Source organism: Leiobunum rupestre, chromosome 7 (genome assembly GCF_980474605.1).
Source record: "Leiobunum rupestre chromosome 7, qqLeiRupe1.1.hap1, whole genome shotgun sequence".
Taxonomy (NCBI): domain Eukaryota; kingdom Metazoa; phylum Arthropoda; class Arachnida; order Opiliones; family Sclerosomatidae; genus Leiobunum; species Leiobunum rupestre.
The window spans coordinates 26,992,828-27,010,490 of record NC_143390.1 but is presented as its reverse complement, the minus strand read 5'-3'; the positions used below and the strand labels follow the sequence as shown (position 1 = coordinate 27,010,490).

The following is a 17,663-nucleotide window of genomic DNA, read 5'->3' as shown; positions in this document are numbered from 1 at the left end:
AAAGCAGTGGTACATCAAGCCAAGTGTTATTATTAAGTCTGAGTTAGTCTCGGGGTGCGCCTAACGCCGCTCCAGCCTTTACGACTAGGAGCGACTAGGTACTGAGCAAAACGATAACGCATTCGACGGAGAACACCCTGGTACACGTTCAATCCGTCACCAAACGTTGATTTATCGCGGACTGTACCAACGAATCCTGATAGCGGGAAGGAAACTAGACGCTAGTCTGGCTGCAATACGCGCATAACCTTTTCCACTAACCTAATTTATTTAAAAAGAGAAACAGGTTCGGGCTGAATCCACTCATTCTAATTAGAACCGTCGCTGTTCCCAGCTCGCTTTTACGCCAGATAGCGCCAGTACGGGAATTTTTATTATTTCCCTAATTCCCATCGAAAAACTCCCCGCTAGTCCATCCCGTTAACTTTACCCTTCTTCCTACCTTTCTTAGAAGTGGCAGCTTTTTCGAGTCCATCTACGCGTGCATAATTTGTATCTATACGCGTATCACGCGCTTTTTAAGGTTGGCTTAGGCCCCTACGTGTTGTTACTGGTTAATATTTCACGAAATACAATTTTCTCCGACGAGCGGACTGGTCTCCCTTATCCGCTCTTGCGCTTCTTAAAATCATCTCCGGCATCTCCCATCCTCCCCCTCCACCGTCTCTTCATTTTTTCTCACTTTCTCCTCCGAAGGATTATAGGGGGTTATTCTTTGGTTTATTCCGCTCTCCCACACCTTGTATTTTCGCTGGTTAGTTCGTGGATGTGTTTCCCCTTCCTTATTCGGTCTTTTTTTAGCATTGTAATCACGCTACGCAACCGTTCATTCGCTTTTTCGTTATGTTCGATAAAACCCGTATCATTTTAATTGGGCTCCGTTGAGATTCCTTCGTTAGTTCCGCTCTGATTTCGTATTCTACTTTGCTTTTTTCCCCGGTCAATAACTTTCCTTATTTAAAGAATATTCTCCAGTACGTTTCTGTTTATTTTTGGATCTATTTCCTTCAATTGAAAAGTTGCATCCAAAGTTTTAACTTCATAAAGATTTTGAATGCATTTTAAATTTTCGAAAAATTAAAGTTATATTATTATTACAATTATTTTTTTTGCTTTTGTTTTTAATCAATGTATAGTATTTTAAAGAAAGTATTATTTTTACTTAGGGAATGAGACGTTGTTTCTAATGCCTTTTGCCACCTGAGAGGCTATTCTGTAAAAATCCAAAATTACCAAAAATTCATGATCCGTCAAAAATGACAATGGGCGTGTGCAGAAGAGGCTGCTATCGAAATATCAAACTATCGATAGAATTAGCCTTTTCAGTTTACATAGAGCCACGTAGTGGCTAATGCAAGAAGCTCATAAACTGCTGGATTTTCGTCTGCTCAGCAGACGCGTTATTGAAAAATCGTTTGCTTAGCAGACGAAAATCCAGCAGTTCATGAGCTTCTCGCATTTGCCACTACGTGGCTCTATGTAAACTGAAAAGGCTAATTGGTCAATTTAAAAATCGTGTTGGTCTGTAATACCGACGTATAAGTGATTTTAATTAAATGCTTCGACATACGGTCGATGGTGCCAATTTAAGTCTTGGGCACCAAAAATAAACAGGATTTTACGTCCGCACAAGCATTTAGTTTATAATTTGACTAAAATACCGGATGTAGCGTAACATACTGCCACTAATTAAAACTGGCGGATTGGGTAGCCTGCTGTGGGGCGGTGGGCCTCCGTATGAGGGCACGGCGGTCCTGTTTACCGGCCTTTTGGAGCTACACCGGGATCTCCGGTGCCAGCTGTGCCGGGTTACTTGGGCTGCTGTGTGCTCGTCGTTCCCCTTTAGGAGCTCTCTCCAAAGGGTTGGACTCTTTACCTCCGTAGGTAGGGTGTCGGCTGGAGTTGCTACAGCATCCACTCTTACTCCCACTGCTATGTGCGAAGTGGGAATTGGTCCACCTATTGCTGCACCTTCTGCTGGATTGAGTGGCTTGCGTCAAAGGTGCGACCATCAGTAGTAGGGTACTACTACCCATGCTGGATTTTTCACCTGGGTGCATGGACGCTGGCGTAGGGCACTATGATGATAGGCCTCCGGTGGTATGGTCTCTGTTACTAGGTACACCGGGCTATAAATTCTGACACACTACTTAAAACAGGCCTGTAACCAGTCGCCAAAACTCGGGGGCGCTCAAATTGTTTTGGTGGGCGCCAATGCCTTGATACTAAAAATCGCAATTTTTAACTCTCACTCCTGAAATTAGTAAATATACCGAAATTGTGTGTGTGTGTTTTTTTTAAATTATGAATTAGCCTAAAAATACCAAGGCAATGTTAAATCCGTCGAAACTATTTTGATTGGCTAGTTCGGTATTTCTTCAATTGAAATATTTAAACTTTTGGTGCAGTGAAACGCGCGAAAACAAAATTTTTCAAAACTATAGTAAAAACGTTTTAAATATTTACTGAAATTATATTGTGAATTAGCTCTCCTTTTGATTAATATACAAATATCGTATCTTTTGGGGATGCTGAAATATTCATTTGTGGGTAGCTGAGCATCCTCTGGCGTCCCCCATTTAACTGAAAAATGAACTTACACAATCGATAGTTTGATATTTCGATATCCGCCCCATCTCCACATTCGCATTCCCATTTTATACGGATTGAGATTTTTTTGTCATTTTTGACAATTTACACCACATTTCTGTTTCTCTCTGAAAAATTCCACCTCCCAAAAAGTGCCCCTGGGGTGAACGCCCTTCCGCCCCCCTTGCTACGCCACTGCACTCTAAGTAAAACCTACGTCTTCCGACGAGATTGAATAATTTGAACAATAAAATGAGGGTAACCTCGTAGTTTTTTCGCCAAAAGCAAAACAGAAATGGTGCCTGGAATGAACGAGCAATCGTTTTTATTGAAAATGGAAACACCGAAATGTAACAACAAACATGAAATATTCAAATGAAACTGAAATAGAAATATTTGCTAATTAGCCCTCGTCAACATACAAACGTGGACGATTTTTCGCGTATTTAATAATAGCAGACTTATGATTATAAAATTAAATAAATAGGATACTTTTTGCACTTAACATTTAATTTATTCATTTCCTTAATACTGTTTGTATTATGTGGACTTATTTCCCCCATTTTCAGTATTTTGTTAAAAAGAAAAAAAGTTTAACATTTTTTAAAATGTAAACATTATTAATGTGAGGATTCGTTGAAAATTTTCAATATCGGAAGATCGGACGAAAACTAATTTTAAATTTTTTAACTTTTTTGATTAAATATTTTATTTTATATATTAATTTATTTTTTATTTACATAAAATATAATGTAATATATCACATAGTAAAGATTGATAAAACTAATAGACCTTTCGCGGGTTTATTTTTTTTAAAAAACAAAAATATTTTATATATTTTTTTAAACTCTCACCTTAACTTGTCCTCATCAACGTATTTTATTAGAATTCCTCCGTTTTCAAGTTAGTAAAACGAACATAGAGATTTTTGTATTTTTTAAATAGTTTTTAAATAACATTTAAGAATATATTCGACTTTTACAGCAAGGCTCGAATGAATATTTTCCCACGTTCGATTGTCAACGGTTATTAATCGATTAATTTGTCAATCGATTGGCAAACACGAGTCGGTTTTATTATTTTGGCTTACATCGTTAATCGATTAAAGCTTGACAAATTAATCGAAACTCGTCGTCTCCTCCCGTCCCGTCTTAATTCTAATCGACGAAGTACTTTTAATAGAAATCGATTAATTTTATAGCTCATATATCGTCTTTAATGACATTGTCTTTTTTTACCGATTACATAATTTTTCCATGGAATGTTAAATCGATTTTTTTGGAGAAGGATATTTTTATTTTCTAAATTGTTTTAGGTTCGAAATGTCTCTTCGATATCGTAGCGATCTAATTGTCATCGGGGAGGCGTTGCGGGACAGGGCGGCTCTTTCGCGCGGTCCAGCTGAGGCCCGGCTTAGTCCATGAATCCCGTAGATACCAGTTTGTCCAAGAACAGTTTCACGTCGCCCAGTTCAGAGTCGCGCACGCCCAGGGCCCGCAGCGTCCCGGAATCCCCGGATTCGACGGCCAGTAACACGTTCCTCAAGTGCTCCAGGTCGGAGCGCATCAGGTGCAGAGCCTTCCCGAAGTCTTCCAGCGTTTCGCTCTCTGTCAAAACAAAATTACGTACGATTAGACCAAATATAAGAGTCTTAAATATATCCATACTGCTAATTGTACGCTTCTAGGAAAATAGGCCTGAAGCTGTTAAAAAGTAACTATTGTTCTTAGAGACTTTTAAGAAAATAAACCAACTAATTTTAAAACAATTTCCTCTGTTAAACACGGACAAAGCGCAACTCTGAAATGGAATATTAACTTATCATTATAAATATTGTTTATTAACTTCCATATTTATGGTGGTTTTAAAACCAGCCTTTAGGCCTAACGGGGATTTTTTTGCGTCAATGCTCGCCATTATGGCATTTTCACACAGTAGAAACTAGTCTTTAGGCCTAACGGGTATTTTTTGCGTCGATGCTCGCCATTATGGAATTTTCGCATAGTAAAAAACTAAAAACCAGCCTTTAGGCCTAACGGGGATTTTTTGGGTCCATGCTCGCCATTATGGAATTTTCGCATAGTAAAAACCAGCCTTTAGGCTTAACGGGGATTTTTGTCGTCGATGCTCGCCATTATGGAATTTTCGCATAGTAAAAACCAATGAGGTAGAATAAATAGAGATCCAAATCCGCCTTCCACGACCTACCGTTTCACGGGACAGTAGTTGTTGAGTTGGAGAGTTAGGCCTAGTAAATGAACTTAATAAAATCGTGTTGGCGCCATCTATAGTGTTATTGGAAAACTAAACCTTAATATATTAAACAGATGGCGCCAACACGATTAGATAAAGTTGAAACTTTTGCCTAATTCTCCTACTCAAATAAAACGTGTCCCGAGAATCCCCGATTTGTTTGGATCTCTATTTATTCTACCTCATTGAGTAAAAACCAGCTTTAGGCCTAACGGGGATTTTTTGCGTCGATGCTCGCTGTCTGAACAAACGCTATTCTCTTTTGATTTCGCTTTATTTTAATAAATTTGAAATACCCCAAATAGTTATGGCTAATCTCTTCTTCCGAAATTTAACTTTCTATTTAAATTTAAGACTATTAGAAGTAGGTTTAAAGCTAATATAAGAATTATGATATTTTCCCTGTTTTAGCAATACGTGTTGCGAATGATAACGTTAGAAGTATGCCTGGAATCGTATGACAGCAAAATTCTAATAATCTTGGAAATTCAAACGAATACGTTTAGCATCTTTTATAGGCCCGTTGCTCTCTCGTCCGCATCCGAAATCTCAGCCCTAAGCCTTGGTGCATTTCGCGTCAACGTTTCGTGCTAATGTAATAGGCGCCTTAATGTTATTAGATTTTGGGAATCGCGTTGACTTTGCACGTTTTAAATTAACGATCTTACACGTATATGCGTAATAATGTAGCGTAACGGTGTATCCGTAAATTCTGTCTTTGACAAAATAATTAAATATCCTGTTAAATATGGTGGATTTTGTTACCCGTAAGAGGAAATGTTTGGCTCTAGGTCTTCCACGTTTGAAGTGAATTTTCCCCTTCGGCTTAATTTCAAGCGCAAATTAACACGTTCAAATTGATTTTCACATTCTCGTGGATTTTAAAAGTCCAATTATCTTTGCTATAATTAATACCCGAGGCTAGAGAGATTTCGTATTTGAAAATAGAATAAAATTCGGTTCATCAATTAGACCGTTCTATAAAATCAGTGTTTTCCTCTTTGAAGTAGGAGGGGCGTGAAAGTTTGTACAGATTTTCGACGAAGATAAAATTATTTAACTGGCAAACCTGTGCTCAATTTAGAAAACAATTTATAGAAATTCTTTCAAAAGTATTACATGACTGGCCCATACAAAGACCGAAAATAAGCTAAAGCTTTGAGACCAAAGAATAGAGAACGTTGCAGCTAGTGCTGCTAGTCCCACAAACTTGGTCGAAAAGTCTTTGTGAAATGTTTGGCCGGTTTTTATCTGATTTTTAAATACCGTACACTTTAGTGAAATTTTAATTTGTTTACTAATTAATCCCTCTCATTAGGAATAGAAAAGTATAGAACCGTGAAAACTACCCAATTATTGGGGATTTTAATCAATTTAGTTGATAATAATAACTTTGTATGTTAATAGACATAATCAAACCACCCTCAGGCACCTAAGAATAAAAAACTTCGCTGTTTTAATTAGACATAGATTGCCCCTAATTAGTTTTTAAAATAACCAAACTTTAAACGTAAAAGCTCTTAACAGTATCTGTTTGACCTTTTTACAATTCGCCGTCCAAATGGAACTGATTGGTTACAGAAGGCGTGGGTCTTCTCAAGAAGCGGGGTTACATTTTTGATTAAGAAGTCTTAGCTTGTAGTCGTTTTGAACCCGCGAGGAAGTCGCGAAAAGGTCAAATTGGGTGGCTTAAGCAGTTAACGTTATCGTTCGGAGAAGTTAATGGGATCGCGCCTCTCAGTACGTCATGGCCGCCCCTATGCGATATTTAATACAGGTATGCCAGATTGATTCTTATACCGCCAAAATCGATAAAAAAATCGCCCAAATCACTTGACGTTTTTCATAATAGAATTACTTTTTTATAATTCGTAAATATCATTAGGCCATCGTTTTTATGTGGAGCGTTCTTGTAATTTTTCCAATTTCTAAAATCGAAGGTATACGTTAATGTCAAATATATTTCTGGGCGACATAGAGAAATTTCGTTTTAAAATAGCCCAAAGGCGGTTAAGAATAGCGAAGCTGGCAAACCCACTATCATTCCTTCTTATTTCTCCCCGCGGATGGGTTTTTTTTAGAAAGGCTGTTATTATAAACCAGGCACGTATTCGAGTATCGCCCACGAATCCCTTAAAGAGGGTTTTTTCTACGCTTTTAATCCACGTTATATATTTTTGAAATCTTCCTTAGAAAGGTTTTCACCGGCGCTGGACGCGCGACTGAAGGTGATTTAATTAAGACCGGCCCTTTGTAGGGAGAGAGTCTTGCCCTTTAATTAAAACTTTGAACGCGAAAAGCGCGGGAGGTGCCGAAGGCTACTGTTCCTTTAAGATTATACAGAATCCAATGATTATTCTCTTAGAGTTTCAGTTCAGTTTTTCTAAAACACTGACAATTTCCAGTTGAAGGGCGTTTTGCGTACGATGATCAAGTTTTGACGATGACGGAGCGATTCGCTTCTTAAAATGCAACCGTTTTCTGTTCGGTTTTCCGGGGCTCTTTGGGTTTTAGCCTTTTCGGAAAACAAATTAAGCGTGTCAACCATCGCGTGACGTCTGATTAGTTGGCAGAAGTAATTAAGCAATGGCCCTAATTAACATACTAATGAATTGAACTTAGTCCAGTTCGGTATGTACTCCCGTTTGGGAGCTTCCAAGAATTTTTTTAAATAGATTTCGTAAATGGAATTATCGGCGCTTTCGAATGGGTCCGCTATTAAGAGATTTAGATTATTTTATACCTAGTGGAATGCTTTTCCTGAGAAATTGAGTGTTAATATCCTTATCAGTTGGATTTTTAATACGACTTTTTTTGCTATTTAATTCTCTTAAGGATCAAAATGATTTTATCTGGGTTGAGATTTTTTTAAATGTCAATACAATTATATAGGATTAATTTGGAATTTATTCCTTTTTGGTGAAATTTCGAAACACTGAGGAAGATATGTACTACGACCATGGACCAAGAATCTCAGAGGACTCACTGTTCACGATTTATAAAGCACGCGTTAATACTGGGAATAGGAAAATCACGGTTAATTTTAGTTTAATGTGCACAAACTTGGTGTCGCTGAAGTTTCGTAGAGAAACTGGAGCGATCACGTTCAATAGTTCTTTTTATAAAATAACCTTGGCCATCTTGTTGAAATGTTGCCTCCCCGCTTCAGCTGTGGATCCGTTTTCTCTCCCACTAAAGAGTTTATGAACTCATTCTTAGGCATTGGCTGAACTATTCCAGGGCAACATTTCAACAAGTTTGGCAAGCGTAAAGAAATTTTATAAAATCAACTATTTTGACAAAATGGTGCCGTTGTTGTCGGTTAAATGATTAGGCTTAGTAAGTTTAAGACCTTTTTGAAATTGTATCTTTAAACGTTAGTAATGGTAATTAACCATTGTGGAAGGAGTAAAAATCATCCTCATTCGCCAGTTATTTTAAATGTTGGAATTTTCATTGCCCTTAGCAGGAATCCATACCTCTACTTGGAATGCTTATCGCGGCAGATTTTCGTCTCGATGTGGCTGACGGTTTTTTTGACGTCACTATGTTAACATAATAAACAACGTGAGAGGGGAGCGCGCGCAAAGATTTATTTTATCTCGTAGGCGGGGCCAAATTCGTCAGAGTTATCTTACCAAACGCGATACGGCAGGATAAGCATTCCAAGTAGAGGTATGGATTCCTGCCCTTAGTTATTGTCGTTGTATTTTAGCGCTACTATATAATGTTCTTTTTTAAATCTAAAAAATATTTAATTTAAAATATAATTTTTTTTAATATATTTAAACTTTGTCTATATAATAAAACAGAATTCCCTTAACAATTTTCTTTTTGTCATTCTTAACTTGGTGCGTCTCAAAGTCAATAAAATCCAAGGAAAGCTTTTCCGAATAAAACATCTGAGAAAATTCAAGGCACTCCCAATTTCCAGGAAAGGGAGTAAAAAGCGCGTGTATTCGGCGTAAAATAAAATCTTCTTAATCCAGAAGATCTCTTTTTTTTAAATAATACGATTTGAGAGATTTTTCTCGAATTTTCCTTTGTTTACACACGGCGCTATCGCTTTCATTTTCTCCGGGCAAACCTGTTTACGTATGCGGTTGGATTAAACAAACAATATCCGCTCGTTCTACAATCTAGCGGACTCTTTTCTTTTGTTAACTATCAACTAAGCCTCGGCGTCAGTATAAACTAGGCTTAACTAGAAACCCCGCCAACCGCTACAGCTGACGCGGATACGGTGTAGTTCTTTTTCCCTCTTACCGCTAACAACACCCCCTCCCCCGTCTCTCCGCGTACCGTGGTTGGTATCAGGGTATTGATTTCCCCATTTTAATGAGTTGAGGCCATTGAAACTCGCTCTCGGCTCTGTGTATTCTCTCTCTTTCCCACCGCCCAGAAATAGGACTATTTATCCCTTCCTAGATAAACGCTATTAAGGCGATACGATCCGGAATGGGTCCACGAAGAGGCACCACTATATGCAACTTTCTGATCCGTTTAGATACACGTTGTTTTCATTTTGTTTTTGATTATTTACAAAGCGTGTTTCTGTCGAACGAACATGATGTTATTATTTCAAAATGTCATTTTTAAATAGTTGATATAGTCTAGCGTGAGAGTGGTAATTTATGTGAGGATTAGGTCTAATTTATAGGCCCGTAACCAGCCACCAAAACTTGCGGGCGTCAATGCCTTGATACTAAAAATTGTAATTTCTAACTCACACTCCTGAAATTAGTAAATACAGGGTGTTTCAAAAGGTTATGCAAAAATTTGAAGGAGTTGTAGGGGGTGAGTTGAGAAGTATGCCTGGTTTTTTCCCCATTTTCCTACGATGAGTTAAAAGAGCGCCGGAGAGCTTCAAAGTGTGGCCTACTAGCCCCTGGAAGTAGGCTGCAACAAGCGCAAAACCAAGCAGCAGGGAAACGCGAACATTAAGGTTTGGGTTCGTGTGATAGGTAAAAAAGGACTTTGTAAACAAATCGAGGTAACCAGCGTAAAAAAATTGTAAACTTAAACAGTATTTAAAGTCGTGATGGACCGCGATTTATCATCACTTTCAAACTGCAACAACGGACGAACTGGCGGATATTTATTTCATGTTTGGACTAGCGGATGGCAATGCTTTGGCTGCTCAACGTCTCTACCAGGAAACGTACCTGAACCGGCGCATCCCCATACTTGTTGCAGCGTACTTATAGGTTCTAGTAGGCCACGCTTTGAAGCTCTCTGGCACTCTTTAACTCATCGTAAGAAAATGGGAAAAAACAGGCGTACTTCTCAACTCACCCCCTACAACTCCTTAAAATATTTGCATAACCTTTTGAAACACCCTGTATATCGAATTTTGCTTTATTGTGTGTGTTTTTTTTTAATTATGAATTTTGAATATTTTATAAAAAATATAGGTAACCGATGATATATGATATCAGTTGGTAGTTGAGCAATCGATTTTTTTGGGGTCGGTTTGGTTGGGGGTGCTCAAGTACTCATTTGGGGGCGCTGAGCATCCCCTGGCGACCCCCACATATACGGGCCTGCTAATTTATTTACGTATTTTTTGTTTAAATTATATTTAGAAATTAGAGTTTTGTTGTGGTATTAAGATATTTTGAATTAAATTTTAATTATATCGTTGAGATCGTGTTTGATCATTTAAAATTCTTCCCTTTGTGTGAATTAATTTAAGCCTGATTACGATACGCTATAATAGGAAAAACCAACTGTTAACGTTTATAGATATAACCCCATTTTGTTCATCCGAATTACATTCGTGAACGACCCGCTAATTTGGGAGTGAAACGTCAAGTCGGACGTCCAGAATAGAATGTAATTTCTTTTTAGCCTGACTAGTTGAACCCGCTGGTTTCCAGACTCTGAATAAATAAGCCGGTTATTGGATGCGGGCGATTTTCCGTGTTCTTAGGCGGCCACTCGAAGGACTTACGGTCTCTGATACGGGATTCGCTCTAACAGACGCGCCGAACACGCTTAAGCGAGATCGCGGGGCTTTTGTAAAATGGAACTTCTGGAGCGAGATAAGAGTTGGCGCCGTGGAACGCTGCTTTTTCAACGAATCGAGGCCCTGTAGAGGAGAGAAAGAAAGGTGACCCCTAAATCGATACATCCGTCTCTGGGAGATCCCCATCAGTTCCCCGGGACTTGAGTAAACGTCCAAATGAAACTGGGACTCTTCGATCTTTTCGACTGGAAAAGAAACAGACAGCCAAGCTTCTTTTTTTACAGCGACTCGTTTGGCAGTCTCTCGAGACACCGGTTATCGCCGACTTTACCCGCATTCCGTCTTTGTACGAATTGTCGGATGACGCTCGAGCATTAGGTATAGACGGCGAAGAGGTCAGCTACTGTACGATCTAAGCGCCACGGTTCGGAATGCAACGTAAGACGCGTGATGTCATTACGAGATTACGTAAATCGCGTGAGAGGACGAAGCTGTTTTACCCCCGCTCGACTGAAATATGTCGCGTTCGGGGGTTGTGACGGATAGCGGACGAAGGGATAAGAACCCAACCCACTTTTCTACTTTAAATTTTTTAGTTTGCGAAACACTCGAAAAGGATTTTTCACTTTCGCTGGGGCAGATCCTTGTCTCCTTATCCCGCTCATCCCGCCGCTTGTTATCTTTAGAGTTTGGCTCTTAGAACAAATACGGTCGCTTCTTTCCGCACCTAGCACGCCGCCCATAGCTTGCCCCTTTCGAGTGTCCTTGTTTAACGTTAGCTCTTTTTACTCATCGAAAACTAAAATCTTTTATTGGGTAGGCCCAGATCATAGTGCCAATTTGATTTAGGTCGGCGGCGTCGGGAAGGGGTAAAAGTTTATCTTGCCTTTTGAAAATTTTCGAAAAAAAATTTTAAAATGTTTTTGAAGGAAAAAATATCAAAACAATTCGGCGGTGGTATCTAAATTTATCGGCGGTGGCGTCAGTGGCGCGCTCAAAAGTAAATGACTCGGCAGTGGCGTCGGCGGCGCGCTCAAAAGTAAAGGCTGGTTTTCACTAGAGCAAAAACGCCACAACGGTGAGAGTCGACGCAAAAATATTGCATTAGGCCTAACGGGAATTTTTCGCGTCGACTTTCACCGTCGTGGCGTTTTTGCCCTAATGAAAACCAGCCTTTAAGGACTCGACGGTGGCGTTGGCGAGGCGCTGAAAAGTAAATGACTCGGCGGTGGCGTCGGCGGCGCGCTGAAAAGTAAATGACTCGGCGGTGGCGGCGGCGGCAGCGGCGCGCTGAAAAGTAAATGACTCGGCGGTGGCGTCGGCGGCGCGCTAAAAACAAATGACTCGGCGGTGGCGTCGGTGGCGCGCTCAAAAGTAAATGACTCGGCGGTGGCGTCGGCGGCGCGCTCAAAAGTAAATGACTCGGCGGCGGCGGCGGCGGCGGCGGCGGTTCGGCGTTAGAGAAAATATCAGCGACTGCGGCGTTGGATCGGCGGCGCTAGGCTCTAGGTAGTCCGTTTGGGGGCGTTTTGAAAATCTATACGATATTTTCCACACGTACTAGTTATTTGTACGTATTGAAGCTGTATAGGAAGATGGGTTTATGTTATTATATATTCCATTTTTTTGCTTGCCCACTAAAAGCCGCACCCGATACACGGTTATATTTATTTGCTGACTCTTCTCAAGAGCCGCATTACTTTTTCATTGAATTTCGTAGTAGTATCTTTTCGGTCGCGAATGCCGGATGGTTCTACTTTATCCGATACGTAGAAAGAATATGAATAATTTATTTTTTTAATCTAGTTTCCTCTAGGAGTATTCCACTCTATATTTTACCCACTGAAAACCTTCCAAATCTTTACCAATGTATAGAAAACTCGAATTTCTACCCAATTTTTGAAGAAATGGCAATTTTTTCCCCATATCAATATATAAAAGGATATATATAAAATCGTAACGAATTCTTTTCGGGGTTTTTTTTTGGGATTTGTGTAGAGGAGAGAGCGGCTGGCCTCGTGATGATAGATAGCGAAAGAGAGCTAGGATGACTCACCGGACAACGCGATGGCGACTCTCTGCACTCCTCCCAAGGGCGCGAGGGCGTCTCGAGCTTTCTTGCCGAAGAGTTTCTCCAAGTAGTTGGGTCCGTGGTTGTTGAGGAGGGTCTTGAGGATGCTGGAGGTTTCCTCGACGGGGGGTCTCTTGGCGGCCGTGCACAAGCGAGCGTCTTCGTCGTAGCCGTCGGGGCAATCCGGGGCGCCGTCGCACAAGTATTGAATCGAGATGCAGACGCGGTCCAATCCTCTCGTTGGACACTGGAAGGGCTCCGTCGGGTGACAACGTGTCGGTTCTAAGAAAAATACAGACATGACCGAACATATTAATTAGGGATGCACCGATATATCGGCCTTTTTTTCCAAATTCGCTACCTGAGGGTGATGTAGACCTCGATAATAGTTCTTTTTATAAACTAACGTGACCTTCTTGTTGAAATGTTGCTCTTACGTCACAGTCTCTTACTTTGACAAGCCTACGAGCGCGCGCTACAGTCGCCAGAGGAATATAGCTTTTTCTAGAGCGCGTGCAAATCGCTCGTGCGAGGAATACACTAATAAAGCTGGGTCTTGTGACGTAAGAGCAACATTTTAACAAGTTGGGCAAGACCACTTTTTATTTTATAAAATCAACTATTATTATCTGTATAACTATGTCTCATCAATAAATTAAATAGAATAAAAAAAGTCAAGTGAGTCGAAATACGTGACTATTGAAAGAAATTCAAAATAAGAATCCTTGAGTGTTTTTAAATAGATGTTTCTATAAATTAACGTGGCCTTCTTGTTTTAACTTAGCTACTACGTCACTGCTTTAACTTCGATAATATTAAGAGCGCGCGCTTAAGGCGCGAGAAACCTCGGATTTTCACGTGCGCGTGCAAACCGCGCGTGTCAAAACTTTTCTAATAAAGCCAGGACATCGTGACGTAGGAGCAACATAAAAACAAGTTCGGCAAGCGTAGATGAATTTATAGAAAGGCCAATTAAGGTGACTCAGTACAAAATTTTCAATACATATTTTCACTCTATTTTTATCAATTTTCATTATTAGATTATCATTGTTACCATGCTAGATTTCGAACTTAAAACTGGTTTTTCTCAAATAGCGGTTTTCAGACTCGCTTGACTCTCGCTCTAGGGTAGCGCAATATCGGTATCGGCCAATATTGGCTTAAGCGAAGTTGATATTGACCGATACCGGAATTAGAAAAATATTTTCAGAAAAACATTTAAAAAAAAAAGAAAATTCTTGAATAACTAACTAATGATAATTTTTATTTGATTGTTTGTAACTTCAGAAGCTTGATCATTCTTTTTTTTAGACAGGGAGTTACGAGTAACAAATAAAAAACCAGGATATTAGTGTTGTGATAGAAAATATGTAACACGTAAAATGAAAAGAAACATATTCGGATATGCTCTTGCAAACTTTGTTTCATTAAAAATTAGAATAAAATGGTATGACAGTGTATTGAACCGTCTTTTACAATTATTTTATCATATACATAACTTTGTTAATATCGTCCGATATTGTCGGCCACGAATAGCCAATATATTGGCTCTACCCATATCGGAGCATCCCTAATATTAATATTAACACGCTGTAAATCAGCGAAACTGAAACGTCTCGCCAGTTCGTAGTATTTACTAAAGGTCAAAGTTTCGTTCGAATAAAGTATTGGACTATTTTAAAGCGAATATATTATTATTAAAATATTCAGTTAACGAAATATATTCCGGCATCGTATCTAAACTATTAGTATCAGCGCTGGATTAGTAGGAATATCATTAAGTCCATTAACATAATTTGATTTATTAATCGAAATATACTCTCTTTTTAGCGTTTCAGAAGCATTAGTGTCATTGGTACGAAACCATTTTCCATACGCCCCACAAAAATTAGCAATATTACGAACTTTGGTAACTATCGCTTAGTGATGGATCCATGATTTTTTTGAAGAAGATTTTGAATTCTAAAAACGCCATACGCCCTTCTCCCAGTGGGGTAAATAAGGCCCCCATAGACCCCCAAAATACAGGAGGGCCACAGGGCTTCAGGGGCCCCTAAATTCCTATAAAATAATATGCTAAATACTGATTAAAACCAGAAAAGAGATTCGCGGGAGGGCCTAGGTGTTCTTAGTTACGCCACTGCCTCCTCCCAATTTCCTTAGCCTACCACCTTAGGTTCACCACTACAATATCGCTTCTTCCTGATGGTGAATCACGTATCTTTATAAAAATTTAATTTCCTATTTAAATAGAACTCGCGAGTTGAAAAATGTATATTTTCAACTTGTTTTTCCGAGTATTTTAATATAAAATATTAACAAACACATCCACCGAGTCGCCTACTTTCGCGTGTCTCTTACCCCAGTTCATCGACTCAATTTTGATACGCCAATAGAAAGCTACGTACTCAACGGCGGAAACAGATCAGACGGAGTGTCTGCGTATCAAATATTGATATTTGAAGATGGAGCCATACTGACATGTAATGGTACGGAGACGGAAGAGTATATATATATATATATATATTAGTATATGTATATATATGTGTGTATATATGAAAGTATAGGTAATGAATGCGATACCTTCTCTCTTGACGCTTCCATGTCGGTCAAAGAGGCGCGAGAAATCAATGAGATAAGCTGCACCGTCGGAATGGATATCATTTGGATATTGGGGTACTTCTTCCCGTGGCATTTCGTACGAGTTGTCTTCCGGAAGGGCGTTTGAATGCCGGTGCCCTGCGAAAAAAAGAACGACACAAGGACCATAAATCATTTTGGTCCAAAGAAAAGAGGAAATATTTATCTTCTTCGATCCCCCTCCCCCCGCGCCACCCACCGGTAACTGTATTTCAGTTTCTAGAAAAGGTCAAATTGATTTATCTCTCGCTTGAAATCTAGAATCTGGATATCTTTGGGCCCGCGTCAATATCGGATAGAAACGAGATTCGCCAACCCCCGGATGTTGACTTCACCCTGGGCTTCGCTGCGCCGTGGCTTCGGACGAACTCTACAGGCGCTCCGTAGGTCAAAAAATAGCGAAACGGTTGTTTTATCTTTTGCGGAAAAATCAATTTGCATAAAACGTTTTTGAGAATTTAAATGTATAGCTTAGAACGCGTCCAAAATTCAAAATTTTCATTTTTTATATTTTTTAGCGTTTACTTTATGGGAAAACACAATTTCTGTTATATTATTTACTGAGCGAAAAACTATAGCGAGGTATACACCTGTACGGCCGAGTTATCGATCGTCTCGAATTAAAATTGAGCTCACGTATGGCGGCCAAGTTGTATACAATTAGTACGTTCAGTTTCGTTTCGCTGGTATACATTTAAGGCACTGTTCAGAAATGGCGTTTTTATCAGCCGTTTTAATTCTACCGGACATTGTTGGCTCTCTGGGAAAAATATTAGAAATAAACCCTCGAAAAAATACGTGCTTCTTAATAGGCATTAGCGTGACAGGGGGGATCCCCTCGTAAATAATTTATCTGGAAGAATGTGTTCTTTCAAGCATGATTTGTTAGTCTGTCCGCGTGGTCCGTGATGTATCTTGAGAGATACGACACGAACGATACCCGGTCTAATTATTTAATTTATATTCCCCTCGTGTTTACCCCGTGTTTTTTGGGGGGTACTATTTAGAAATAAGTAAGTGAAAATAATAATTACCCGACATCATGAGCATGAGTGGGGAGGTAGGTGCGGCCCTGGCGACCAGAACTCCATCTAGTAGACATAAGCAGAAGAGTACCGTGAAAAAGGTGGAGTTGAGAGAAGTGCTGGTCGAATTTGAGGCCGGGGTGATTGTCCCGTAGTTTTGGTGGCTCGATTGGCCTTTTCTCCTTTGAATCGCGTGGCTGTGTCCTTCAACCCGCTCTGTCCTGCCGCTCATTCTCGTCTGTTTATATTTAATTAACTCTCTCTCTCGATAGATTAATTTCTTATCAACGTATTTGAGCGCGGACTGATTTAATTTATTATAAAAAATGATCTGTCGAATCAGGCGATGTTGAAGCGAAGGATAGCTTTGAACCTGGCCAAATCAACGTAGTACAGGCTAAATCGAAGTCGAAATCAGCCGGTGGGGGTCCCTCTCTGTCTGTGGTGGTGTTATTTTTCGCGTCCTCTTGTTGGCTGTCTTAATCCAGAGCGGACGACTGTTCTCTCGGCGGTGTTCGGAATGCGACTCTTCAGGCGGGCTGCTGCGAGCGCCGATAATAAAGGAGAGTCCGCCTGTCAGCCGTCACGTGAGCTCTCCCGCCGATCCGCCAATCGCCATCCAGCGCGGCCCGCCCACTTGTAGCCCCTTACGTCATTACGGAAAGTTTTATTTCTCTCTCTCGTCTCATCTGCCAAATAACTCTTCTTCATTTTATATTTTTCTTATATTTTTGTCGATACTTATTGTATTGTTCTCGAGTATCGTTAGAACGGGGAGTGAGGATTAGAGTTTGTGGGTAGTGAGGTGGCTGATTCTATTCGGTTCGCGCGCTGCTTCACCAAAAAATCACCTTCTTTTTAACTGTTTTCATCAATAATTTATCATTATTAATGCGTAATGTCAATTCTTTTGGGATGAGTGTGTCCTGATGAAGACGGGGATGTCTTTTTTCGGATGATACGGTGGTCAGCGGGACCGTCACTAGCCCTAAATTAATATGTGGGCCGGGTAAGGCCCCTTTTTATCTACGTAGCTGCCTGACGGGCTCGGTTATTAGTTGCAACATTGATAACTGCCAGTGTATGAAAACATAAGTAAAATGACATTACTCCAATA

The 17,663-nt window shown here is 39.9% G+C and overlaps 1 protein-coding gene across 1 annotated transcript; it reads right to left on the bottom strand.

The window, feature by feature from the left end:
• Positions 1–3,020: 3,020 nt before the first annotated feature.
• Positions 3,021–17,071, bottom strand: LOC149935468 (IDLSRF-like peptide). The gene is made up of 4 exons (XM_090181095.1): positions 16,556–17,071; positions 15,465–15,620; positions 12,867–13,163; positions 3,021–4,196 (listed from the first exon to the last, which is right to left on the bottom strand). The coding sequence occupies exons 1-4, from the start codon at positions 16,776–16,778 to the stop codon at positions 4,003–4,005; spliced, it is 870 nt and encodes a 289-aa protein (XP_090037221.1). The 5' UTR covers positions 16,779–17,071; the 3' UTR covers positions 3,021–4,002.
• Positions 17,072–17,663: the final 592 nt, after the last annotated feature.